At 40.7% G+C, this 23,519-nt stretch overlaps 1 protein-coding gene and 1 long non-coding RNA gene across 4 annotated transcripts; one reads left to right on the top strand and one right to left on the bottom strand.

Moving 5' to 3' along the window:
- The first annotated feature begins 1,961 nt into the window (after positions 1-1,961).
- Positions 1,962-21,119, top strand: dnaaf3 (dynein axonemal assembly factor 3). Of its 3 annotated transcripts, none has more exons than XM_062958056.1 (12): positions 1,962-2,097; positions 8,466-8,549; positions 11,141-11,283; positions 12,366-12,459; positions 12,566-12,723; positions 13,204-13,380; positions 13,501-13,623; positions 15,130-15,252; positions 15,367-15,499; positions 16,540-16,654; positions 17,890-17,964; positions 20,832-21,119. In XM_062958056.1, exons 2-12 carry the CDS (start codon positions 8,468-8,470, stop codon positions 21,001-21,003), a joined length of 1,395 nt encoding a protein of 464 aa, XP_062814126.1. In that variant the 5' UTR covers positions 1,962-2,097; positions 8,466-8,467; the 3' UTR covers positions 21,004-21,119. The 3 variants fall into 3 exon arrangements, with proteins under 3 accessions (XP_062814126.1, XP_008117137.2, XP_008117136.2); XM_008118929.3 differs by having other exon boundaries at positions 2,056-2,193; XM_008118930.3 differs by lacking the exon at positions 13,501-13,623 and having other exon boundaries at positions 2,055-2,193.
- On the bottom strand, positions 17,468-23,474 carry LOC103280320 (uncharacterized). The gene is made up of 2 exons (XR_507294.2): positions 23,291-23,474; positions 17,468-20,277 (listed from the first exon to the last, which is right to left on the bottom strand). It is a non-coding gene; the product is annotated as an uncharacterized LOC103280320 (long non-coding RNA).
- Between the last annotated feature and the right edge of the window lie 45 nt (positions 23,475-23,519).

Consider the following 23,519-nt stretch of genomic DNA (forward strand, 5'->3'; position numbering starts at 1 on the left):
TGAGTAGGCAAAATATATGATTACTACTACATTACAAAATGAATTGTTAGAGCTTGTTTGAGGCCATGGTTAGGGATCAGTAATATGCAGCTGCCCGTAGTTTTCTGGGCTACAACTCTGATCGTGAGCTGAGGTTAAGAGATGATGGAAGTTGATGTTGAGAGATGATGGGATTGATGCTGAGAGATGGTGGGAGTTGATGTTGAGAAATGGTGGGGGGTGATATTGAGAGATGGTGGGAGTTGATGTTGAGAGTTGATGGGAGCTGATGTTGAGAAATGATGGAGTTGATGTTGGGAGATGAGGGGAGCTGATGTTGAGAGATGGTGGGAGTTGATGTTGGGAGATGGTGGGCATTGACATTGAGAGATTATGGGAGCTGATATTGAGAGATGATGGGAGCGGATGTTGAGAGATGATGGGAGCTGATGTTGGGAGATGTTGGGAGTTGATGTTGGGGAGATGGTGGGAGCTGATGTTGGAAGATGGTGGGAGTTGATGTTGAGAGTTGATGAGAGCTGATGTTGAGAAATGATGGAGTTGATGTTGGGAGATGAGGGGAGCTGATGTTGAGAGATGGTGGGAGTTGATGTTGGGAGATGGTGGGCATTGACATTGAGGGATTATGGGAGCTGATATTGAGAGATGATGGGAGCGGATGTTGAGAGATGATGGGAGCTGATGTTGGGAGATGGTGGGAGTTGATGTTGGGGAGATGGTGGGAGCTGATGTTGGGAGATGGTGGGAGTTGATGTTGGCAGATGGTGGGCATTGACATTGAGGGATTATGGGAGCTGATATTGAGAGATGGTGGATGTTGAGCAATGATGGGAACTGATATTGAAGAGATGATGGGTGTTGATGTTGAGAAGTTGATGTTGAGAGACGTTTATGAGTTGATGTTGAGAGACAATGAGAGTTGATGTTGAGAGATGGTGGGAGTTGATGCTGAGAGATGATGCGAGATGTTTATGAGTTAAGAAATGATGGGAGTTAATGTTGAGAGATGATGGAAATTGATGCTGAGAGATGGTGGAAGTTGATGTTGAGAGATTACGGGCCGGGCTGTGGCGCAGGCTGGTGAGCAGCCTGCTGCAATAAATCACTCTGACCATGAGGTCATGAGTTCGAGGCCAGCCCATGGTGGGGTGAGCACCCGTCAATTAAAAATAAAAAATAGCCCCTGCTCATTGCTGACCTAGCAACCCAAAAGATAGTTGCATCTATCAAGTAGGAAATAAGGTACCACTTAAAAAGTGGGGAGGCAAATTTAACCAATTTACGACGTTGGAATGAGGAAGTGCGGTCACAGTGGATGATGAAGCAGTTGCTCCCCCCTGTGGCCAGAATCGAACATCCCCTCAGAAGAAGGTTAAATTGCCTCTGCGTCTGTCTGTCTCTGTCTCGGTTCTATGTGTATATGGGCATTGAATGTTTGCCCTATATGTATATAATGTAATCCACCCTGAGTCCCCTTCGGGGTGAGAAGGGCCCAATATAAATACTGTAAATAAATAAATAAATAAATTGATGTTGAGAGATTATGGGAGTTATATTCCTTCATCTGAACTGCTTAAACTCGGACTATTACATTGAGGGAACCTGGATTCAAACAACAAAATTAATGCAGTTCAGTGCCACATTAACTGCTGTGGCTGTAATCATGGGAGTTATACCAGATCTTTAGCCTTCTTTGCTAAAGAGTGCTGGTGCCTCGTCAAACTACAGATCCCATGAATGTCAAGTTGCTAATCATGGAGTATATACTGTATGTGGAATGTAATTTATAGAATGGGGGCATGAACTACCATCACTTGCAGCTGTTGGTGAAGAAATGAATGACACATCACCTTTTTTAATGGGACTATTGGTGGGCTTTCAAAGGCTAGCCAGGTTTTGAAAAAACGGGAACTGGGAAAATCCAGGCTTGGCGCGGCGCCCTAGGCCCCGTTGCCATGGAGACCGCGTCTCTGACAACGCGAAGCTCTTCGCCCGTTTCCCTTCTCCGCGCGCGCTTCCTGGTTACTCTCCACTCTGATTGAACGGAAGGGCTGTCTGTCAACTCGAGGGACGACGAAGGGGGCGGTATCCCCCAAAGTAAGTAAACTCGGGAGGAAACAGAGAAGGGGACAATGGTGTGGAGTTATTACTGAAGGGCAGTAACACCATATTGAGAAGAGGAATCACCCAAAAGTGAGTGTGCGAGCACTATAAATGGAATAACCACTTATCCCAGGGTGCATCTACACTGTAGAATTAATGCAGTTTGTCACCACTTAAACTGCCAGGGCTCAATTTTATGGGACTCCTCAAAGGTTTGGTGAGGCACCAGCACTCTTTGGCAGAACCTTGTAAAACTACAACTCCCAGGATTGCATAGCATTGAGCCATAGCAATTAAAGTGGTGTCAAATTGCATTAATTTTACAGTGTAGATACACCCACAAATGCTTGGGAGCAGGAGTATTTTATATTTCAGGTTTGTTTCGCCCAAATGTTGGAATATTTGCATGTTTGCTGTTATTGTGTGCTTTCAAATAACCTTTAAGTGATCCATCACAGGGTCCCCCTTGAGAGTTTTGCCATTGCTCTCTGCAGCTGAGAGAGTGTTACCTGCCCAAATTCACCCAGTTGGTTTCATGGCTGAGTGGTGACTCAAATTCTGATCTTCAAAGTTCTAAATACTTCTGCTCCCAAGCATTTGTGGGTGCATGTGTTTATTCATTTTTATTTATTTAGGGTCCAAGGCTAATAGCATTTATAAAATACTAGCTGTGCCTGGCCACACGTTGCTGTGGCGAAATATGGTGGTATGGGAAATAAAGTATTGAGGAATTGGTGGTAGTTAAGGTAAAGGGTAAAGGTTTTCCCCTGACATTAAGTCCAGTCATGTCTGACTCTGGGGGTTGGTGCTCATCTCCATTTCTAAGCCCAAGAGCTGGCGTTGTCTGTAGACTCCTCCAAGGTCATGTGGGATGACTGCATGGAGCGGCGTTACCTTCCCGCCGGAGCAGTACCTATTGATGCACTCACATTTGCATGTTTTTGAACTTCTGGGTTGGCAGAAGCTGGGGCTAACAGTGGGGGCTCTCTCCGCTCCCCCAATTCAAACCTGTGGCCTTTCGGTCCAGAAGTTCAGCAGCTCAGTGCTTTAACATGCTGCGCCATCAGGGGATATTATTTCCTAAAGGTTGTGAATATACAATATTTCTAAATGGTTTTTTTTCCTGTTGGACGCAAGTATGAATGCTGCAATTAGGAAAATGATTAGGATGTAATGGCCTTGCAGTTTTAAAACCTGGCTGTTTCCTCCCTGAGTGAATTTTTTGTTGAGAGGTGTTAGCTGGCCCTGATTCTTTCCTGTTTGGAATTCCCTTGTTTTCAGAGTGGTGTTGTTTGCGATATTTTATGTGCTTCTACTGTGTGTGGCCCTGAGAAAACAGAGGATTTGCCAGACTTTGATGATGGGAATACTTTGTTGGGAGGTGTTAGCTGGCCCTGATTGTTTCCTGTGTGGAATTCCCCTGTTTATTTACTGTCCTGGTTTCAGAGATTATATTGTTCTGCATTATTCTATCCCAGTAATAATTTCATATTAAAGTAGAATCTCACTTGTCCATCATTCACTTATACAATTTTCTGGATTATCCAACGCAGTCTGCCTTTTCATAATCAATGTTTTTGTAGTCAGTGTTTTAAATTCATTGTGATATTTTAGTGGTAAATTTGTAAATACAGTACAGTAGAGTCTCACTTATCCAACATAAACGGGCCGGCAGAACGTTGGATAAGCGAATATGTTGGATAATGAGGAATTAAGGATAACCCTATTAAACATCAAATTAAGTTATGATTTTACAAATTAAGCACCAAAACATCATGTTAGACAACATATTTGGCAGAAAAAGTAGTTCAATACACAGTAATGCTATGTAGTAATTACTGTATTTATGAATTTAGCACCAAAATATCATGATATATTAAAACATTGACTACAAAAATGCATTGGATAATCCAGAACATTGGATAAGCGAGTGTTGGATAAGTTAGACTCTACTGTAATTACTACATAGCATTACTGCTCATGGAACTACTTTTTCTGTCAAATTTGTTGTATAATATGATGTTCTGGTGCTTAATTTGTATAACGATTACCTAATTTGATGTTTAATAGGCTTTTCCTTAATCCCTTCTTATTATCCAACATATTCACTTATCCTGCCGGCCTGTTTATGTTGGATAAGTGAGAGTCTACTGTTTATTGATAATCTTATATTATCTGCTTAGAACTGGATTATATGAGGACCCTTCTTCACAGCCGTATAAAATGCCCACTGAAGTGGATTATATGGCAGTGTGGAGTCAAGATAATCCAGTGCAAAGCAGATAATATAAGATTATAAATGGGTTATATAGCTGTGTGGAAGGGCCTTGAGTCTACACTGCTATATAATCCAGTGCAAATTAGATAGCCTAAGTCTGCCTGTCCCCTAACTGAACCCTGGCTGTCCCTTGGCTTGCTAGGAGTTGGTTGCTAGGAGACGAAGTGGGCAGAGATTAGCCCTCAAAACTGGCAGCAATTGGATAAAAAAAATTATTGCTCTCCCTCTAATTAGGACTTTGTTTTTCTTTTCTTTTTGTTGTATCAACCTGGAGGCATGGATGATGGGTTGTGTTGTCAAATTTCGAGGTTGCGGGGCCTGTACTTTTGTTGTTTTGTGAGTCGCCGTGATGCCATCACTCTTTTATATATATAGACAAACAATACAAACATTAAAAACAATACATAATAAAATAATGTTCCTTGATTTGTGTTTGGGCACTGCGTGTTTCCTCCCCCATGCAGGAAACAGCCAGGCTTTGAAGCTATTCAGTGCTAATCAAGCTAGCCAATTAAACATTCACACTTGCCTCAAACAGACAACAGTTCTTTCTCCCACCCTGAATATTCTACAAACTCCATTTGTTTAGTTTCCAACACCTCACAACCTCTGAGGAGTCCTGCCATAGATGTGTGCGAAATGTCAGGAGAAAATGCTCTGGAACATGGCCATACAGCCCGGAAAACTGACAGCAATTCAATGTTTTGACTTTTTCTACACTGTTTCAATGCTCATATAGTGAGATATCTTGGAGATGGGACCGAAATGTAAATATGAAATAAAATGTGTTTCCTATGCATTTGATACATGTAGCCTCAACATAATGTTGTGCACAAAAGAGTTTGTGTACATTGAGCTATCAGAAAACAAAATGTCACTCTCTCATCCACCCATGTGGACCATTGGGAACATTTTGAATTTCTGGATGAGGAATATCTAATACAATATGGATGGACTAATAATCTAAGGTGCAGGTAAGGGACCAAAGCAAGGTAAATCAACTCTGGAATGAAATCAGGAAGAATCCAGCTGCAACAGTAGCATCTGAGCATCAGTGTAAATGAGTTATTTATTTTGTGTCAAAAGCATTGCAGAAATAATAAGTTTAAAACTGATAAAATAAAGGGAGCACAATCAGCTAAATAATTTTAGACCAAAAACAGGCAACAGTGAATGCATTGTCTGTAGCTTTAAACAGTTCTTCCTCTGTGCATGAGGCAGGGCATTGTGGACAAGCATATAGATGCTGAGTTGTTTGTTCTGCTCCACAGTCACGCAAGGTGGAGGATTCCTCTAGGTCAGTGGTTCTCAACCTATGGGTTCCCAAGTGTTTTGCCCTACAACTCCCAGAAAGCCCAGCCAGTTTACCAGCTGTTAGGATTTCTGGGAATTGAAAGCCAAAACATCTGGGGACCCACAGGTTGAGAACCACTGCTCTAGGTAGTGCCATTTTGCCAGGTTGTCAGTGTAAATGAGTAAGAAAGGATTAGCATAGGAGTAGGGATCATTTTGCCTTCTCTTGTGTCATTGGACGCTGAATCCAGTCAAATATAGCTACTGGTAAAGACTGCTGGGATTTGCAGTCAGATGGTATCTTGCCTCTGCATGACTTCTTCTGGATTAGTGGAGAAGTGTAATTACAATTGTTAGTATAAGGAGTAGTGTTTATGTAAGTGTTGACTAACCACATTTCCCACTATTAAATGGACCTACTGTGTGTTCTTACCAAGATTTGGAAGTGCTCTAGAATATTTTGGTCTCCCATGCAGTTGCCTATGGCGGCTGCAACAATACAATTCTAGAGGTATGCTGAAAAACGATTCACATTTAGTTCAGTGATGCCTTGCTCCCAAATGTGCGGATGCAGGACTACATCCCATTTGACAGTCTAGCTTAACATTGCTTATTTCAACTGGCATCAGCTGCAGAGACACAGGTAGAAGCCTTTAATATTAGCTGTTGATGTCACATCCTTTTCTTACTTAACTGTGAGCCTTCACCCTTATTTATGCAAAATTTGTGGTAGCCTACCACTTTGCATTGCAAGGCAAGGCTAATTTATATATTACGGAAATAGTATAGGGAAAAGGCACTGATGAATTTCAAGTGTTGCTGCCCGGATAACATCATTGCTGTTTTCTTGTGCCTTCATGTTGTCTGACTTATGGCAATCCTAAGACTTTTTTTTTCAAGATTTGTTCAACAGTAGGTTTGTTATCACTGTCCTTTGAGGTGGAGACAGTGTCACCTGCTTAATGCAATCCAACAGTTTGTCAAGGAGTTCAAACCCTGCTCTCCCAGAATCTTAATCCATCACTTAGACCGCTATACCCTTTCTGATACATTACAGTCACTTCAAACATGAGTCTCCTCCTCCTTGTTCTTGATTTCCAAAAACATAGAATCTAGTTACAGACGTCAGGTTCTGATATCCCCCATCATCTTGAGATTGCTAGGAAAATGGGTGAGGGAACTTGGGAAGATGTTTACAGCAAGTCAGACAGCTGGTCCTTCTAACTTAGTACTGTCTATGGGCTGGCAGTTCTCCAGGTTTCAGACAGAATTTTTCTCAAAGACTGTCTAGCAATTTTCGTCTTGATAGCTCATTTATGTGGATGTCTTTTTAAAACTGCAAATCCCAGGTTAAAATTCTGTCAACAGAAGAAGGTGAATTTTGCAAGATCGCCATGAGACTAAACCATGCAAACATTATTTAATTATTTGACTAAATAAACTATTCAGGGTGACTGAGGTTAGTTAGACGTAGACCTCATTTGTGTTTAATAAATCCAATACCATTTCTGAAACCAGTGACATTCATGTTGAGTTAAGCACGCTTGTTCAAAGTCCAAATTAGTGGAGTAACATAGCAGGAGTTGAAATTGAGTTGGTTGGATATTGGTGACCAATCAAAAGGGATGGAGCTGACACAGGAAGATAACCCTATGCAAACCTCTGAGCCCTTCAAACTCTTTAGAGCAGAGCTTTCCAAACCACGTCAGGTCAGCTGCAGTGTGTGAATGCACCGTGTGAACGTAACAAACTTCTGAGTCTATGTGAAATAAGCAATAAACCATATATTTAAAAATATAAATGAAAGGTTTTCATGAGATATGTTGGGTCCACATACATTTTGTTATTATCATTTATCATGTGTCTGTATCTCTTTTAAGGGGTTGGATTAGCCTCCGGTTTGTTAGTAAAATTAAGTTACTGTGTTACGAAATGATGCATGTCTAAAAGGTGTTACATCAATATGAAATATTTGGAAAGCACTGCATTAGAGGGATTATTTCTTAGACAGTATGCCACAGTCATGTATTTGGTGTTTGGTAGAGGCTTCCATGAAAGCCAATTTGGCGTAATGATTTGTGTCCCTTACTAGGACTCTGGAGACCAGTGGTTGATTCCCTGCTCAGTCATGGAAACCCACTGGGGTGACCTTCACACTCAGCCTCAGAAAACCTTATGATAAGTACACCATAGAGTTGCCATGAGTTGAAAACTACTTGAAGGTACACAAACAACAACATTGTAAGGATAATATGTTGCCTGAGAAGTGAATTGCTCAGATTTGGTCGTGAAGATGCACATGGTCAGGCCACTGAAAAAGCGAAGCAAGCTTTTGAGACCTAGTTTTGGAACACTATAGTTTTGGAACATTTGTCAAACCCCAAATATGCTAGAAAACAGAGATAACGTTACAATTGTGATGTCTCAACTTGTTGTGTGAGTCAGACTGCTTTTTGGAAAAAGTGATAGGGATGTTTGTTTCATCACTCTTAGATTAAATTAATTTGTAGCCACTACACTGTTATTGAAGTTTTTAATAGAGTAAAAATATGTTACTACTGAAATTTATTAAGATATTATGTGATACTGAGATTTAACTAGAGCAATTAGATGTGGAGAAAATTTAATATTCAATAAGAAATTCAACAGTATTGAAATTTAATTGGAGCAATTATATGTAGAAAGCAAGATATGGGTGAAGATTTGAAAAAGTCTATGAGGTTCCAGCCAAAGAGTGAGATTTCAGTGGGAATTTATTTTTCACTATGTTTGCCTTGTGTTTTCTGTGCAGCCATGACAGCAGCAGGTAGTGCCAATGGTTTTGGCACCACAGCTTGGTGGGGATTTTCTCCAGCGCTTGACCTGCAAGATACATGTATGTACCACTTCTACCACCAATATTTATTTGCTTCTTTTATAGTGAGATTTGACCTTCTTATCCCACAAATTCTGTGAGGAATTTGAAACTACTTCCTCTAGCTAAATGCATCTAACTTGGTTGTGATTTCTTTGACTCTGGAAAGTATATGCGAAATGCCCAGAAACCCAGCAACTGATATCTAGAGAAACAGAACTTCTGTGTAAATACCACTTGTCACAGAGGGCCACTATTTTCCATATTTCATGTCTTCGATTTTAGAAATGAAAGTTTTAGTGCCAAAATACAGTATACCTAGAGTATTTCTTCTATTGTTCCATTGGACTCTTGCACACACACTTTGGATAGCCCAAGAGAAGGATTGACGCCCCAGTGATGTTTGTTTTGCTCTCTGTGCCCCTGTTCAGAATATTTCATCTTACTTTCTGTCCCTGTGATAATTGTATTTTGGAAAAATTTAGCTTGTTGTGGAAACAAGGATTGATGAGAAAGCTTCAGTGGAGATCCCTTTTCGCCATGATAACTCTTTCAGGAGTGAATTTCCCCTTCAAGGGGTGGATTTTTCTCACTTCCTGTTGTTTCACCTCCATTCTTAATTATGAGGCGTTTATAAGTCTGATGTTTGTAACTCACAAGGACTGCCTGTACAATCTGGATTTGTAGATCCTGGAAACGCAGAGCTATGTTTCTAAAAGCCCCAGTTGTCAAAAGATTTGGACAGAATCCTATTTGGGGACTTAGGTCATAAGTGGACTTACATCTGCAGGAATTAGAATTGGACAGTTTTGTAATATCCATATCAAGTAAACAGCTGCTGTTATGTTCCCACATAGGAGGTCCAATGTACATTGGGACAAATGCACATCAGTTCTGTTGCCAATTAAAACACTGGCTATGGTGTGCCAATGCACATCAGATTACTCTTGCTGGTGTCCTACTACACATCTTCACAATTCACTAACAAGGTTTCTAAGACTGTCTGGTATGTAGTTAAGTACATGTAAAATTACATAATATATATCATGGTAGAGGGTTCTGGCCTATAGCTGTAAAGCCTGTGACCTTTTCTAGAAGGATCTCTCATTGTAGCTTCCGGGTTTGTTCTTCTGCTCAAAGTACATCTCTCAGCAGACAGAGTTCCAGAGATGAGTCACTCTGGAAACACGCTCACTGCATTTTAGATACAGGTGCCATCTTCTTCTGCAGATCTTGTTCATTGACAATCTCTTTTTCTGTGATGCCTCATGGGCCTTGTAGTCCTGTTCCTAGTACTATTGTGGCAGATGAAGATGAAAACATGGGGTTTTCGCCGGTTCAACAAGAGCTGGAGTCTCTTCACCTGCCGGATGTTGACGTTTGCCCTCAAGAATTCAGCAAAACAGGCCTTGGGCAGAACTCCCCTCCGTTTCCCAGGAAAGAATTTTATTCTAAAGACAGAGGAGTCAGAGAAGCCCAACGGAGGAGTTTACGGATCGCTGCCAAACAAACAGGCTGATTAGGCCTGCTTCCCTTGGGAAAATCTAAGGAGTCTTGCATCTGGACAAAGTTGGGTTTCGTTTCTTGTTCTCTAGGGAAAGAGATTTGTTGGCGGGAAACGAGACCCAATATAGGTGGTTGACACGGGAGATTCTTTGCGGAGTCAATTGATCACCTTCAGGAGAGAGATCGTGTGTGGACTTCGTAACCCCAGTTCCTTGCTTCCCGGATCAAGCTTCAAGCCTTGCCTTGCCTTGCGGTTTAACCACGGACCCTGCTTCATGCTTCATGTTTTGCCTTGTCTCCAGTCATGGACCTAGTCAAGAATCAAGTTTATTTCCAGCCTTGTTGTCAAGCTTCATTGGACTCTAAGACTCTGTCATTTCCCCACACTATTGCTTGGCAAAAGTGTGTGTTTCGGTCAAGTGGATTAAAACTTTGAACTCTAATATCATTTATTGGACAATACATTTTTGGACTATATTTGACCTCATTTGAAAGGTCTGCTTCTGAACTATATTCTTCACTTGTTTTTATTGAATTTATATATTTCTTTAATAAAGATATTAGATAGAGACTGGCCTCTGTGTAAGGTTATTGGTGCCCAGCAGCCAGGGTTCTGACATTTTCTGCTTTACAACAGAATATTGGTTTTCAAAAAGTAAGTTGGATAGGTCCTCAGTCACAAAACCATCTATAAACTCTGGCCTTTTATTAAACATACACACCCTTTTAAATGGGAAATAAAAACACTGAAAATAAATGTTTACATTTCAGAAATGAAGCACACAGCTTACTTCCAGCATGGTTCAGAAGAGACAGTTTCAAGTGGATCTATAATTCCACTGAGGAGTGAATGCCCAGGAAGAACAGAATTTGCCCTTTAGCAATAAAGTCAATGCTGACTCCTTGAAATATGGCTTGAACCAGCTTTATATGATCATCTCTCCCACCATCTTCATCGCCATCATCAAACAACTTTCAAAGGAGCTTTCAGTGAAAATCCACATATAATTCCAATATAATTAGAGAGAAGTTCCAAAGTTCCCCAGTGAGAAAACAGAATGTGCCTTTAGTATAGTGCATGAACAATCATTTCACTTACCCAACAGGTCTGGAGTCCTCTGTGGAACATCTGCAGCCATCCCAGGATGATATTCCTGAACTGAACATCCTGCTTGTGGGATCAATAGATGGACGTCATATCCTCAAAACAATGAGTCGACTGTGCCGATGGCCACGGAGAAAAATCAATGTGTGTAATGTGTGTCTCTTTATTATAGGTTTATCTTAAGACATGTGTAATTTGTTGTATCTTTATTTTGTATTTTTCAGCTTTTGTAATCATTGCTCAGAAGTATATTTGCCTCATATTTTCTTCCCTGAAATTCACTGCTGTCAATGTGAGGCATCTGACAGAGATGGTTTGACAACTATCCAACAAGAACTTCTCAGACCCCGGGTAGCTAGTGCTGATGTCCCATCAAAGCCAGGGGGTTGACATATGCGCGGGGGCTGGATGTAAAGCTGAAGAAATGCCATGATGGAGCAGGGTGGGTCACACAAGCAGCATCCCAGCAGGCCCCTTCCCTTCCTATTGCAACTCCTACGAGGCAACATTCACCAGCAGCGCATCCTCTTGTGATGTGACCTTCCTTCAACAGGAGGTGGCAAATCGGCAGCACTCCCCCTCGCAGCCAGTGCTTTTGAGTCTCATTTCATGACAAGGGGAATTTACTTTCATGAGTGAGGAAGGATGAATAAGGCAGGGGAAAGGGAGTTCAAACTCTTGTTTTAGTGTCCAAATATACTCACACTGCTAAGATTTTTGGAATTTTGCACATAGGGGTAAAGTCTAGTGGACTACAGTGGGAGAGGGAATATAAAGGTGCTAGAATCCTTTGAGTAGCAATGCAGTTTATTTTGAACTAAACCAGGCCACTTAATTTGGAACATTAAACAAAACCTTGATCAGAATACAAATGGAGAAAGCGGTATTGTAGTGTTAAAAAGCAGTTCAAAGATACCTTCTTGCCCTTCATGGTGTTCCCTCCAAGTGTGCCCTCCCTTTTGGGAGTGGTGACTTGATTAAGCTTTTTGTAGTCTCAAAGAGTTCAGGGGTAGAGCACACATTTAGTACACAGATGGTCCCGAGCTGTGTCTCTGTCATCTCTCAGTTCAAACCACCAATTCAGGTACCTGGGATGGTACAGAGAGACCTTGGCTTTAAATGTCACTGTACTAGGCAGTCTGCTGTAGGGCTTCTACTCAACTTCATCAGCTGGGAGGGAAACTGTTTAATGCATGCTCCCCTAATTGTTTCTATCCTTGCCTCAGTTCTATGTGCTAGAGAACAATCTGGAGACTGTAGGTCGGCAACTGCTGTTTTTAAGTCTAGCTCTGGAGCCTTCAACAAAGATGGGACTACAAGGTGAGAGGGAAACAGAGAGCTAGTGGAGGTTGGGAAGAGTTCTAGAAGATAGACATCTAAGGAATAGTAACACAAGTAATATTTCTCCTTTTTAATCCCACCCAAGAGAAGAGTGAAACATTTTTGGACCTCATGGGGAATACCCTTCTCCGAAGCCAAACTGCTTCCTATTTGCAGGAGAAGGCAAACCTCTTCATACGATACGTCACAGATTCCGATTTCCAAGTGACCCATCTGCCCAGTGTGGACTTGTCTGCCCTCAAGGTAAAATACAAAATAACCCAGCAGTATGTTTATGGAGTCAGGTCACTTCATACCTCGCATTTCTTCCTGTTCTACCTACCACAGCAGCAGTGGACAACTAGGAAGCAGCAATACCTCTCCTCATGATCTTGGGCTACACATATCCTGAAAACAAAATCAAAAAGTTTGCTTCTGAAAGGGGTTGGGGAAGAGTTTTCTCTGTTTTTAATGCCCCTCCATGGCATTTTTCACCTAGGAGAGGCCTTTTTTAACAACAAGAAACAACTATGTAAGTTACTGTAAACCTCTTATTTAAAAAATGACTTTCAGGGGTCTAAAATGGTCCTAGGGGCCAAAATATGTCAAAAATGTCTCCACACTCCCTGAAGGTCAATTGGGGTAACATTTTGGCTGCTGGGATCCTGGATGCCACACTTTACCCATTCTTGAATAATTTTGTCTGTTCCAGCAACTGATGAACATATTTCATTTCTTGGATAGTTCAAGGAGAGAGATCAATTGGAGTCTATATTCCGGTTCTGGCGGAACCCCGACCCACAGGCTTTCCAAATCAAGCAACTCTGGGACTTGCGACTCCGGCAGTATCTGGGCAGCCGCTATGACGCTCGCCGTGGGGTGTGTGATTGGGATCTCACCATGAAGCTTCATGAACACGGGGTGTGTAACAATGGTCAAGCAAGTCCTCATAGTTCTGTCTGGGGCTGCTGTTGTGGAAAGGCCATGAATGGTGTCCTAGAATTTGCTGCTTTTCTGTTGGGATTTTTTTTCTCCTCCTAGGCCAATGTGATAAACATCCGTGAGTTTTTCCACTGGCGTGACACAGGCATAGCCTTTGAAATGCGAGAAGGTGCCTATGACATCCCCAACAAGACATTAGCATCTGGCCGCCTTCTTAGACATGTGAGATGCCTCCCCCCCCCCCCCCAAGAATCTGAATCCTTACTGTTCTAGGCCAAGGACAGAGTATAAGGATGGGTCTCCCTTCCTTTGTGGGAGTTGGGGAGGACAGAATAAAGAGGGTAGTTTTAGTGGGAACTGCAAGCTCCGAGCCACCTGCAGCCTCTGAAGGCATTTTTAAGGAGCCATATCCCCACATTATTTTCATCCCAATTTCACTGCAAGCATGCTAGAATTGCCTTTCTGTAGCTCCTAGAAGGCATATGGGGAGCACATGTTTTTAGATGAATTTGTGTTTTAGCAATGTAATCTGCTTTGAATTGTGAGGAGAGGCAGGCAAGAAATAAAAATTATTATTGTTGTTGTTGTTATTATTATTATTACTATTATTATTATTATTATTATTATTATTATTATTATTATTAGGAAACACAGTTTTGCTGAGAAAAAATGTAACGTAGGAGGTGGGTGCCCTGCAAGTTCCTCTGGGAGCCAATGTAGCATCCTAACTCACCAGAGTTGACTGTCCTTGTTTTATACCACCAAGTGCTCAAGCACACATGCTGCCCCTCCCACCTTTATATTCATAGCAGCTCTGCAAGATAGGTCAGGCTGAGAAAAGAATGATTTTTAATAACATAGTCAAGATCTCAACTCTGTGATTCTATGGAATGAGTTTTTCAAGGCTGAGCAGAAGTTTGAATGCATTTTTTCCTAGTCCATCACTCTGAATTAAACCAGCCCAGTCATTCCTATTACTGCAGCGTCATGGATGATGCACTAAAATCTCTGTCTTGCTTATGAAATATGAGAAGGGAGTCTTAATTTATAACTCTCCATTAATTAAAGTCTATTGTGATGTAGTTGCTTTAATCAGTTATTTTAAGTACACATCCAGAGATTAAATCTGATTATGCCTATGATTCTGAAGCCAGCTGTATTCAAAGTGCTCCTTCCTCACCAGACTCCAATATTTGTTCTTAATTATCTTAGATTTTATTTCCCCCATCTTTCCTATCCATTTTGCCAGAGCTAATTGACAATTAGGATGAAATATCAACCTTAAGATTTGTAGCAAAAATAGAATTCTGTTGCACTTTAAAAGTATGCATTCTTATTACATGGCATAAGCTTCCATGAACAGTCATCTACTTCAGACATCCATCTTTTCATGAGATGCATTGCTTGTTCTTGGGATTCCTGACATGTTTCCCATGCTTACCATTACCAGTCCCTACACTACAAAGAGCAGAACAGAAAATTCCAGGGGAAACACCCAATTTCAAGTCCCATGTTTGCTTTGAAACTCTAAGGCAAAGTGTGGGAGGATTTATAGTAGATGGGAGAGTGTAGTGTGACCATCAATTTGGTTGCCTGCCAAATTTTCCCTATAAATCCTAGACTGCCTTTGTAATTGCTTTTTCCCCTCCTGGGGTCTTTAACTAATGGTCTTGAGGAGAGTGAAACATCTAATCCAAATTTTTCATTATGAATTTTTTGGCCTCCCAGAAAGGGGAGCCTCTTCCAGCACGGGGATACTGGGGAGACATAGCCACTGGCCCCTACATCACCTTTGGAATTGAATCTGAAGATCCCAGTCTGCTGAAGACTACCAATGGCATCCCCAGTAAGGTAAACTATAAAATGACTTGGGATTAAAATGGGGAAAAAGCTAGTTCCAGAGTAGGTAAACAGCAGGGGATCTAAGACAGGATTTTCCCAAGCCAATCTTTTCTGTATTGACAGAGTTCCCAAGAGATATCATTACACAATATCACTGCCTTGTTGTCTGAACTTCAGAACAATGTTCGCTATGACCCATTGGCACCTTCTAATGAGGATGGCAGTGGTGACTATACCAGGATGGATGCTTCCAATAGTAAGTACCTAGTCATGTTCTCTGTCTAAGGAAGTTACACAGAATATCTTTGGGTGGAGACCCCCAACAGATTAATATGTGTTTACTTGTTGGTTCAAATGGGTTTAGATAAGTAGTTCTCAAACTGGGTTCCCCAGATGTTTTTGGCCTTCAACTCCCAGAAATCCTAATAGGTGGTAAACTGGCTGGGATTTCTGTGAGTTGTCAGTCTGGGCACTCCAGGTTGAGAACCACTGGTTTAGATTATTTTCTGGCCCAAAGATTTCAGCACTGGTTAGAGATATTGTGTGACTCTTTGCCCTTTGAAAAACTCTCAGTGAAAGTACAACAGGTAAATGGAGTCAGGGACAATAAATGAGCAAATAAAAGCTAAGTTTAGATGGTTAGATATCATTTCCTCTACCGCACCCCTATAGGTTCCAGCAGCAGGCCTTTTTCGCTCTCTGATGCTGCACTTTGAGTGGCTGCTGAAGTAGAAACCTAACATTAGGTTTCTACTGGAGGAAAATTGATACATCTGGAAATGTGTTGTCGAATGATTTACACAGCTTTTCAACTCCCCTCATTTTGTGATGTAGCTCCCATCTTTGAGTGGGTAAGGAGGCACAATCCATTTTTAAAAAAATAAATCATAGATAGCAAGGCTAGAGAAGATCTTTCTACTTCACTGCCAATCAGTTTAAACAGATTGGACTGGTTGGACCAGTAGTATGACTTGGTGTGAAATGTCTTCATATGTACTTAGAATAATCAATTTTCCAGCGTTTTGAAAATATGTCTATTACATGTTTGCCCCACACTTCAATGCAGAAAGCTAGCTGCTGGCTTCCAAATTTCTGCTTTTAATCTCTAAATTTTTGACCTCTAGATTCTTCCGTTTTGCTTTTCCTCTCTAAATTCTCATCTCTGTTACAGAAAAGCACTGATTTCCAGTCGCATCTCCAGTTATAAGAAAGTATCTGTTCTTCTGTTCACTTGCCTTTGCCCAGTCTGACTTCTTCCCCACCACCATCACTGTTTGTGTGCTTGCAATAACACAGGGCCTTTCACCACAGAAGATATCCGAGTCTACTTCCTGCCTCTCAACTGTCTCTCTGAGCTCCATCACAAAGACAAATATCGACAACTCTTCAACCTCATCTTCTTCTCTTGCAGGTATGGAGAGGGTGAAGGCCTGAGACTCTTGGGAAAGAGTTATGTGGAAGCAATTATTGGAAGCAAGGTTCCTGTGTTTTCTGTGGAGAAAGGAGGGAGTAGTCAGTTGTGTTGAGAACCAGAGCTTTTGGAGTTTTGAAGAAGGACAGGGTGTCGCACAGTGAAATCAGGAAAATTTGTAGTCACTTTATTTGGACTACATACCAATCCAACTCATAGTGCTCAACTGTATCACACAGTGGTTCCCAACCATTGGTCCTCCAGGTGTTTTGGACTTCAGCTACCACCATTCCTAACAGCTGGTGAGTTGAAATCCAAAACACTTGGAGGACCAAAGATTGGAAGTCACTGATATATAGAGCTCTTTGTTTCATATTTAAAGTAAGGGTTTATGATAATCTCTATCTTTATGGTTAACATTTAGCAGGTCAGGCACCCACCCTGCCTTTATCAGTACATACACAGAGAATCTTCTAATAACCCTTGATTCTTAAATCCCTTCTACGCTGCCATATAAAATCCAGATTATCTGCTTTGATTATATGGCAGTGTGGACTCATATAATCCAGTTCAAAGCAGATAATGTGGTTTATCTGCTTGGATAATGTGGATTATATGGCTGTGTAGAAAGGTCCTTAGTGAAACTTACTGGGTATTGTAATCTGAAGTGACTAGGCCACCCAACCATCTTTAGATTTGGTAAGTTTCTTCTTCATTGCAGTGAGCTCTCTCAAATGCTTCTTTCCAATGTTTTGCCTGGTTTCCAACAAACACTCGCACATTCATATTCAAAATGCTGTCTTCTCAGATAAGTACGTTTACTTGTTTATTAAGTTTTATACATCAATTTTCTGCCAGGGTACAGGGCTTGCAATGTAATAAACATTACACAAAAAGGGATAAGGAGGACAAAAGATGGAGAGAAAAGAGGAAAATAATCTAATAACCAGCTAGTGGAAGGAACAGTACGGCTAAATTTTTAAACAACTCTGAACCATGTTTGATGCTGGGAACTGCAGTGCCCCCGGGGGAAATTTCACGCATGCAGCACCGTCAGCACACATACACTGCTGTTGTAAGGCAGGAAGGAACTTTTTTGGGAAAATAGTTTCTTGTTTCCCCTGGAGCAAATGTTGAGGAAGTGCATAGTAATTTAGTCAATTTTAAATTAAGGGATGTTTGTACATCACCAGACAGGGAAGTTACATTGATAAGTACTTGTTTGTCTTTTGTAGCATGGTGCACTTCCTACAGCCAAATTTGAATCTGATGTCGGCCACAAAAGCCACTCTTATTGTGGAGCTAACAAAGTAAGTATTATTTTCTTCACTATTTGACAGCAGAATCCTCCCACTACACACAATATGCAAAAATTAGCCCACTTTTCTTGCAGTAGATAGATTCCTTGACTTGGAGCTGAAGCCCTACACTTAAACTCATGCCATGAGTTTATCTCAGTGGTAACCTAGCATCCCTGGCAGGGTCTCTGTTTCTTAATTATTTGATTGCATTTATTCAGGAACTTCTTGGCATCTGATTATGTTTACCTTTGCAACCCTCAGAGTTTTATTGTATGTCTGGAGCATACGTATCTATTCAGCTTCTTAAATGATGCTTATAAGAAAAGGTTATATCCTGGCTTTCACTTAATATCCAAGGCATTCCCAGTATCTGCGCATTCACATGAATGCAGGGTGGAAAAGACTTTTTACTGTCCTAACACAGAGAGTTGAAGGCAGTACTAAACCACTAGTGACTGGTGCTCTTAGGGAATGCTAGAACAAAAATAGGAGATGGAGTTTGTATCATTATTAGGCACAGCTGGAACATAATGAATTTCATTATGTTTATGTGCAAAAGTAATGCACAATACAGAATCAAAAGCAAATGTTTTTAAAAGAATTTGTAATGCATTGCTTCTAAATACCTGTACAAATAATGCACTATGTGGAATGATTGCACCTTGCCTAAATGAATTCTTAAGCTATATTTTGTACCTATCCGGTGAGGAATTCCACCCATTCCCTTCCTTTCAGCCTCCATTCATTACCTGCAGTATTTCTTTCAAACATTCATATTGCTTGACTTTGGGACTGAAAAGTTGTAGAAAGGTTTGCCAAAAGGACAAAAGGGGTATTGAGTGAAATATGCACATTTTGATTTCCTTCCATCCCTTCTGCCAAGAATTTCCAAGATGTTTGCCAGCTACAGCTGTTGCTCTCAACTTCCCATCCTTTTCCTTTTGTGGGGGGAAATTGGGTTTTTCTTCATGGTTTTTTTGACTCACACAAATGTGTCACTTGCACCTGTATAGTGTATTGTTCACCGCCTACTAAAGCTATTATATAAGCTTTTTGGCATTAGTTCTGCCCGCTCCCCGTGTACCATACCAGTGCATTTTCCATCTAAAACCTCAGTTCCACTGACACCAAAGCAGCAGCCAAGGATCCAAGAAAGTTGGATACATCAAGGGGTGGATAAACAGGTTTTTGTGAATTTATGTACTTATATTTATTTTCTTTATTTATACCCCACCTTTCTTCCTATGGAGATTTAAGTCAGCTCATAATCTCACACTTTGATCATAGTTTAAAAAGAGCAATATAATTTTTTAATTAAAAATGCAGTGCAAGTTCACTCAAATAACTTCAGTTATAATTAAACAACCTGGCCTTCTTCATGGATTCCATAACTCACGCAGACTAGCAAACTGCTAATCTGTGTGAGTCAGACTAGTAGCAGACTCACACAGACTAAGACTGAATATCATGCCACACAAGAGAAGAGCACCACTTTCCCAAACACAGCCTCCATTTGAGACCTTGAGTCCAGTCTAAACTGAGAGGAAATTTAATGGTCAACAGTTTGACAGATGTCGTGTAGAAATACCCCTTTTGGAAATGCAGCCAATGCTGTGACACGTCTAGCCAAGTAACTTCTCACTTGAGCAGATAGCTGTTTGTCTGCTAGTTCATAAGGCAGACAAGTGGCTGCTGCAACCCACTCAGAAAAATGTTGTATAGAGACAGACAATCCCTTCTTCATAAATAGATAACATGGAGAAAATCTCTGGACTGATGAAACAAAGAAGTACAAGCGGTGTAAAAGGCCAATGCTCTGCAAACACCTAGGCAAGGTAGAGAATGCAGAAAAAGTCACAACCTAATTGGCTGTTTTCGTGCAGACTGCTAAACTCTTCCCTCTTGTCATTTTAAATTTCTATGAAAATTGCAATTCTCAGCACACTTAACCTGAGAGCAAGTCCCATTCATTCAACATGACAGCAGTTTTTGTTTTTAACTAATTGGAGATGTTCAGGTTTTGCTTGCATTTCACAATGCTGCTTTCCCATTTCTGTGCCTTTCAGCTAGTCACTTCCTTTTTGAGATTATCTATCCCAGGCATCCTCTCCTGTTACAAAAGGCAGGAACTTGAGCTGAGAGTCCTTCCAGACTCAGAAAATGGTACCTCAGCTGTGAAATTCCCTCCCCAAGGAGATTTGCCCAGTGCCTGCCTTACTGAGTTTCAGGCTCCAAATTCACACAGTGCTATTCCTCTGGGATTTTCATGAACAGTCATGTAGATGCTTTGGCTGCTGCTCCTACTTTCAGTCTGTGGTTTTTCTGTGTGTGGGGAAAAGAAACAAGAAGAAAAAGATAATAAAATATATGTTGTAACAAAATATCTATGAGACATACAGTATTACTTTTCTTTCTTGTTTCTTTTTCACTATTATTGGAAATAGCCATATTAATTCAAAAAGTCAGGATATAAATAGTTCTGAAAAAGAAACAAATGTGAAAGTCACAGCTGAGTAAAAAACACCTGCTCCACTTCTCTCTCTCTCTCTTTAAAAAAAGAGACATCCTCGGCTTCCTTCACATCTGATGACAGCACAAGTTTATTCTGTGCTCAGTTACGGATACCCAAGCATAATTTGTCTTGAGCTTTTTTGCTGACTGAGGCCAGTTGATGATATGAGTGGGATGCCCTAAAACAAATAAGGATTAATGGCCGTTGGGTTTCTTTCAGGGAGCATTTAGATTTCAGAGAATCAAGAGTCCTTTGGGATTATAGAATGCCAAATGAGTTAGAACAGTCTGCCAACTTAACCAAGACATTGAAGGAAAGTCAGGGCTCCTTGGTTCTTCAATAACAATAATGCTTCTTTTCATAGCTTCTTGCCTGACCTCCGCAAGGAACAGCTGTTGGAGTTCTCTTCCCGAGTGACCAACCTTGCAAGAGGGGCAGGATTTGTGCCAATCGAAACAACAGACAAAAAAATATTTTCCTTATTCCAGCTTGGAGTCCGGGAGGCTGGAGAAATCAATAGCAATACCTCCACCTGAGATTATCACCTCAAGTCTAATGAACACCTCTGAGTTCATTCCTTCTCTTCTTTTTTCTTTTTTTATTATTTAACCATAATTGTTAAATAATAAATGTTGATGTAAAAAAAACCCTAGCTCTTTGGGTTTGTCTTCCATGCAATGATTGTTTACTGTAAATCATAGGTTTTCAAATTCAGTAGTGGTTAAAGGATTCTCAACAAGATCAGTACTGTAATGGTAAATAATGGATAAGTTGTAAGGGACTACCTATTTGATTTACCTCGTATGTTTATTATATCTTTATCCTAAAGGAGGATATGTTCTGTTCCCTCTGACCTTTAGTCCTCTCAAAGTAGACTAGGCCAAGAGTACCAGATAATTAATGTAGTTGAGCAGAGATTTGAACCCGCATCATACTCTTCCTATTCTCCAGAGGCATCCAGAAGACTGTTACGTTTTCGTTGTAGGCCCAGCAGAGGCAAAGACCAGTATTTCTGACAAGAGCTGACTCGTAAAATAGTGTTATGTATGACCTTATAGACTTTTCTGTCTAAAGGCAATAGCTTGAAAAGAATTAATGAGAGAAAACAAAATGTCTACTTTGGTTCTGTTATTTTATATAAATCTCTCACTGTCCTACATGATGCCTCGTGGAAACCCAAATGGTGGTCATTGGCACTTCATGCATCTATCACTTGATTGGATAAGGACTTTCTTTGTGGAAGTGATTCCAGACTGAAATATGTGTGTGACTTAATTCACATGCACATTACTAATTTCTATGCAGATGTTCCTTTCTACTGTGTTTGCAGTTTTAGATATTGCACCCCAGTTGTTGTTGTTGTTGTTGTTGTTCTTAAACCGAAGACCTCAGATCCTGAAAAAGTATATCACACAAACACTTCTAGGAAATTCAGAATTCATTCTAGAGTTAGGTTTCATTTACAGGTAAACTGTTCTTATTCCAAAAATTCCCAGAGGGGTGATTATGTTCACCTCCTGCAATAAAAACAGTGATGGTTTCTTTCTCATCTTAAAAGCTGAAACAGCGAAGAGATTAGAGATGTAGCTATGGAGGAGGGCAAAATGAAGACATTGCCTTATTGAAATAATTCTGTGAAATTTTCCTTCTGTCCCTAAATCTCTGCAGAGAGTGAGATACTGAACATTGGTTTTGCATCAATTATTCCAAGATGCTTTAACACATTGCTCAAAGCTTGCTGGAATTCTTCTATTTGCCATAATTACATTGACTTGGTAGCTTTGCTGAACCTTTCCTTTGGATGATTAATCTATGTTCCTAAATGTTGAACTGAACTTTTAAGTTACTGTGATGCTAAAAAAAAATGCGGACTGATGGGAAATGCCATTTTATTTAGTACGAGGAAAATTGTTTCATTTAACCTCCACTCCAACATTGCACCTCTGCATGAACTTAACTATTGCTAGAATGTTTGTGCTGATCAGTAAAAGTTTGGTGAAATAATAACATAATTGTCAGTACTTTCTACAGTTAATTTCTCTCAAATCTCATTGTTACTATCTAAATCTACCCAGTCTTGCGAACTTTCCTTCTATGATCAGGGTAACACCTCATGCCCTTGATGAAGTGGGAGAGAGTCCACGAAAGATCATACAAAAATAAATGTGCTGTCAAATTTGCTAAGCAGTGCTTCAGGACTCTCTGTTGTCTCTGCTCCCATGTTAACAGACTTGTTCGCAGAGTGTTCAGACTTGGCACAATGGTTCATTCACACTCCTACGTAAAAACTCTTCCCCAAACTGTTCACAAACCCATTTCTCTTAGATATGCAGCATGCACCCATAACACATAGATTACATTTCCTCTAATGCATATGTACAAGTGTGTATCCACAATAATCATAGATGTACAATCTAATATTCCCAAAAGCCTTTCTAGACGTCATCTGTCTGATATGTAACCATCTGTTTTGCTACTGGTCTTTCTTTGGAGCATACCATATGCGCCACCCCCAACCTTTCACAGATGAAAATGACACGTGGCCAAACAACATCAGAGTAAGGTCAAGGTGGTAAACATTAATGAGGAACACCGCACAAGCTGGGAAAGGATGCAACATTTTGCCCTTGTCCTTAGGTAAAGGTAAAGGTTTCCCCTTGATATTAAGTCTAGTCGAGTCCAACTCTGTGAGGCAGTGCTCATCTCCATTTCTAAGCCGAAGAGCCGGCATTGTCCATAAACACCTCCTAGGTCTTTTGACCAGCATCACTGCACAGAACACCATTACCTTCCCACCAAAGCGGTACCTATTGATCTACTCACATTTGCATATTTTTGAACTGCTAGGTTGGCAGAAGCTGGGGCTTATGACAGGAGCTCATCCCGCTCAAGGAATCAAACTGCCAACCTTTCAGTCAGCAAGTTCTGCAGCTCAGCGGTTTAACAGTTTGCCACCAGAGTCCCTGGCCCTTGCCCTTAGTCTACTGGAAAAAAACAAGATTGCACATCTTCATTTCCTTTCCCTTCTCTGCTGATTTAATTGAATGTCATA

The sequence above is a fragment of the Anolis carolinensis genome, chromosome 6 (assembly GCF_035594765.1).
Source record: "Anolis carolinensis isolate JA03-04 chromosome 6, rAnoCar3.1.pri, whole genome shotgun sequence".
In the NCBI taxonomy this organism is placed as follows: Eukaryota; Metazoa; Chordata; class Lepidosauria; order Squamata; family Dactyloidae; genus Anolis; species Anolis carolinensis.

Coding starts and splice junctions, on each gene's coding strand:
- dnaaf3 (XM_062958056.1), top strand. CDS start 8,468: ATGACAGCAGCAGGTAGTGCCAATGGTTTTGGCACCACAGCTTGGTGG. Junction 11,284..12,365: donor GGCCACGGAGAAAAATCAAT/GTGTGTAATGTG, acceptor TCCTTGCCTCAG/TTCTATGTGCTAGAGAACAA. Junction 12,460..12,565: donor AACAAAGATGGGACTACAAG/GTGAGAGGGAAA, acceptor ATCCCACCCAAG/AGAAGAGTGAAACATTTTTG.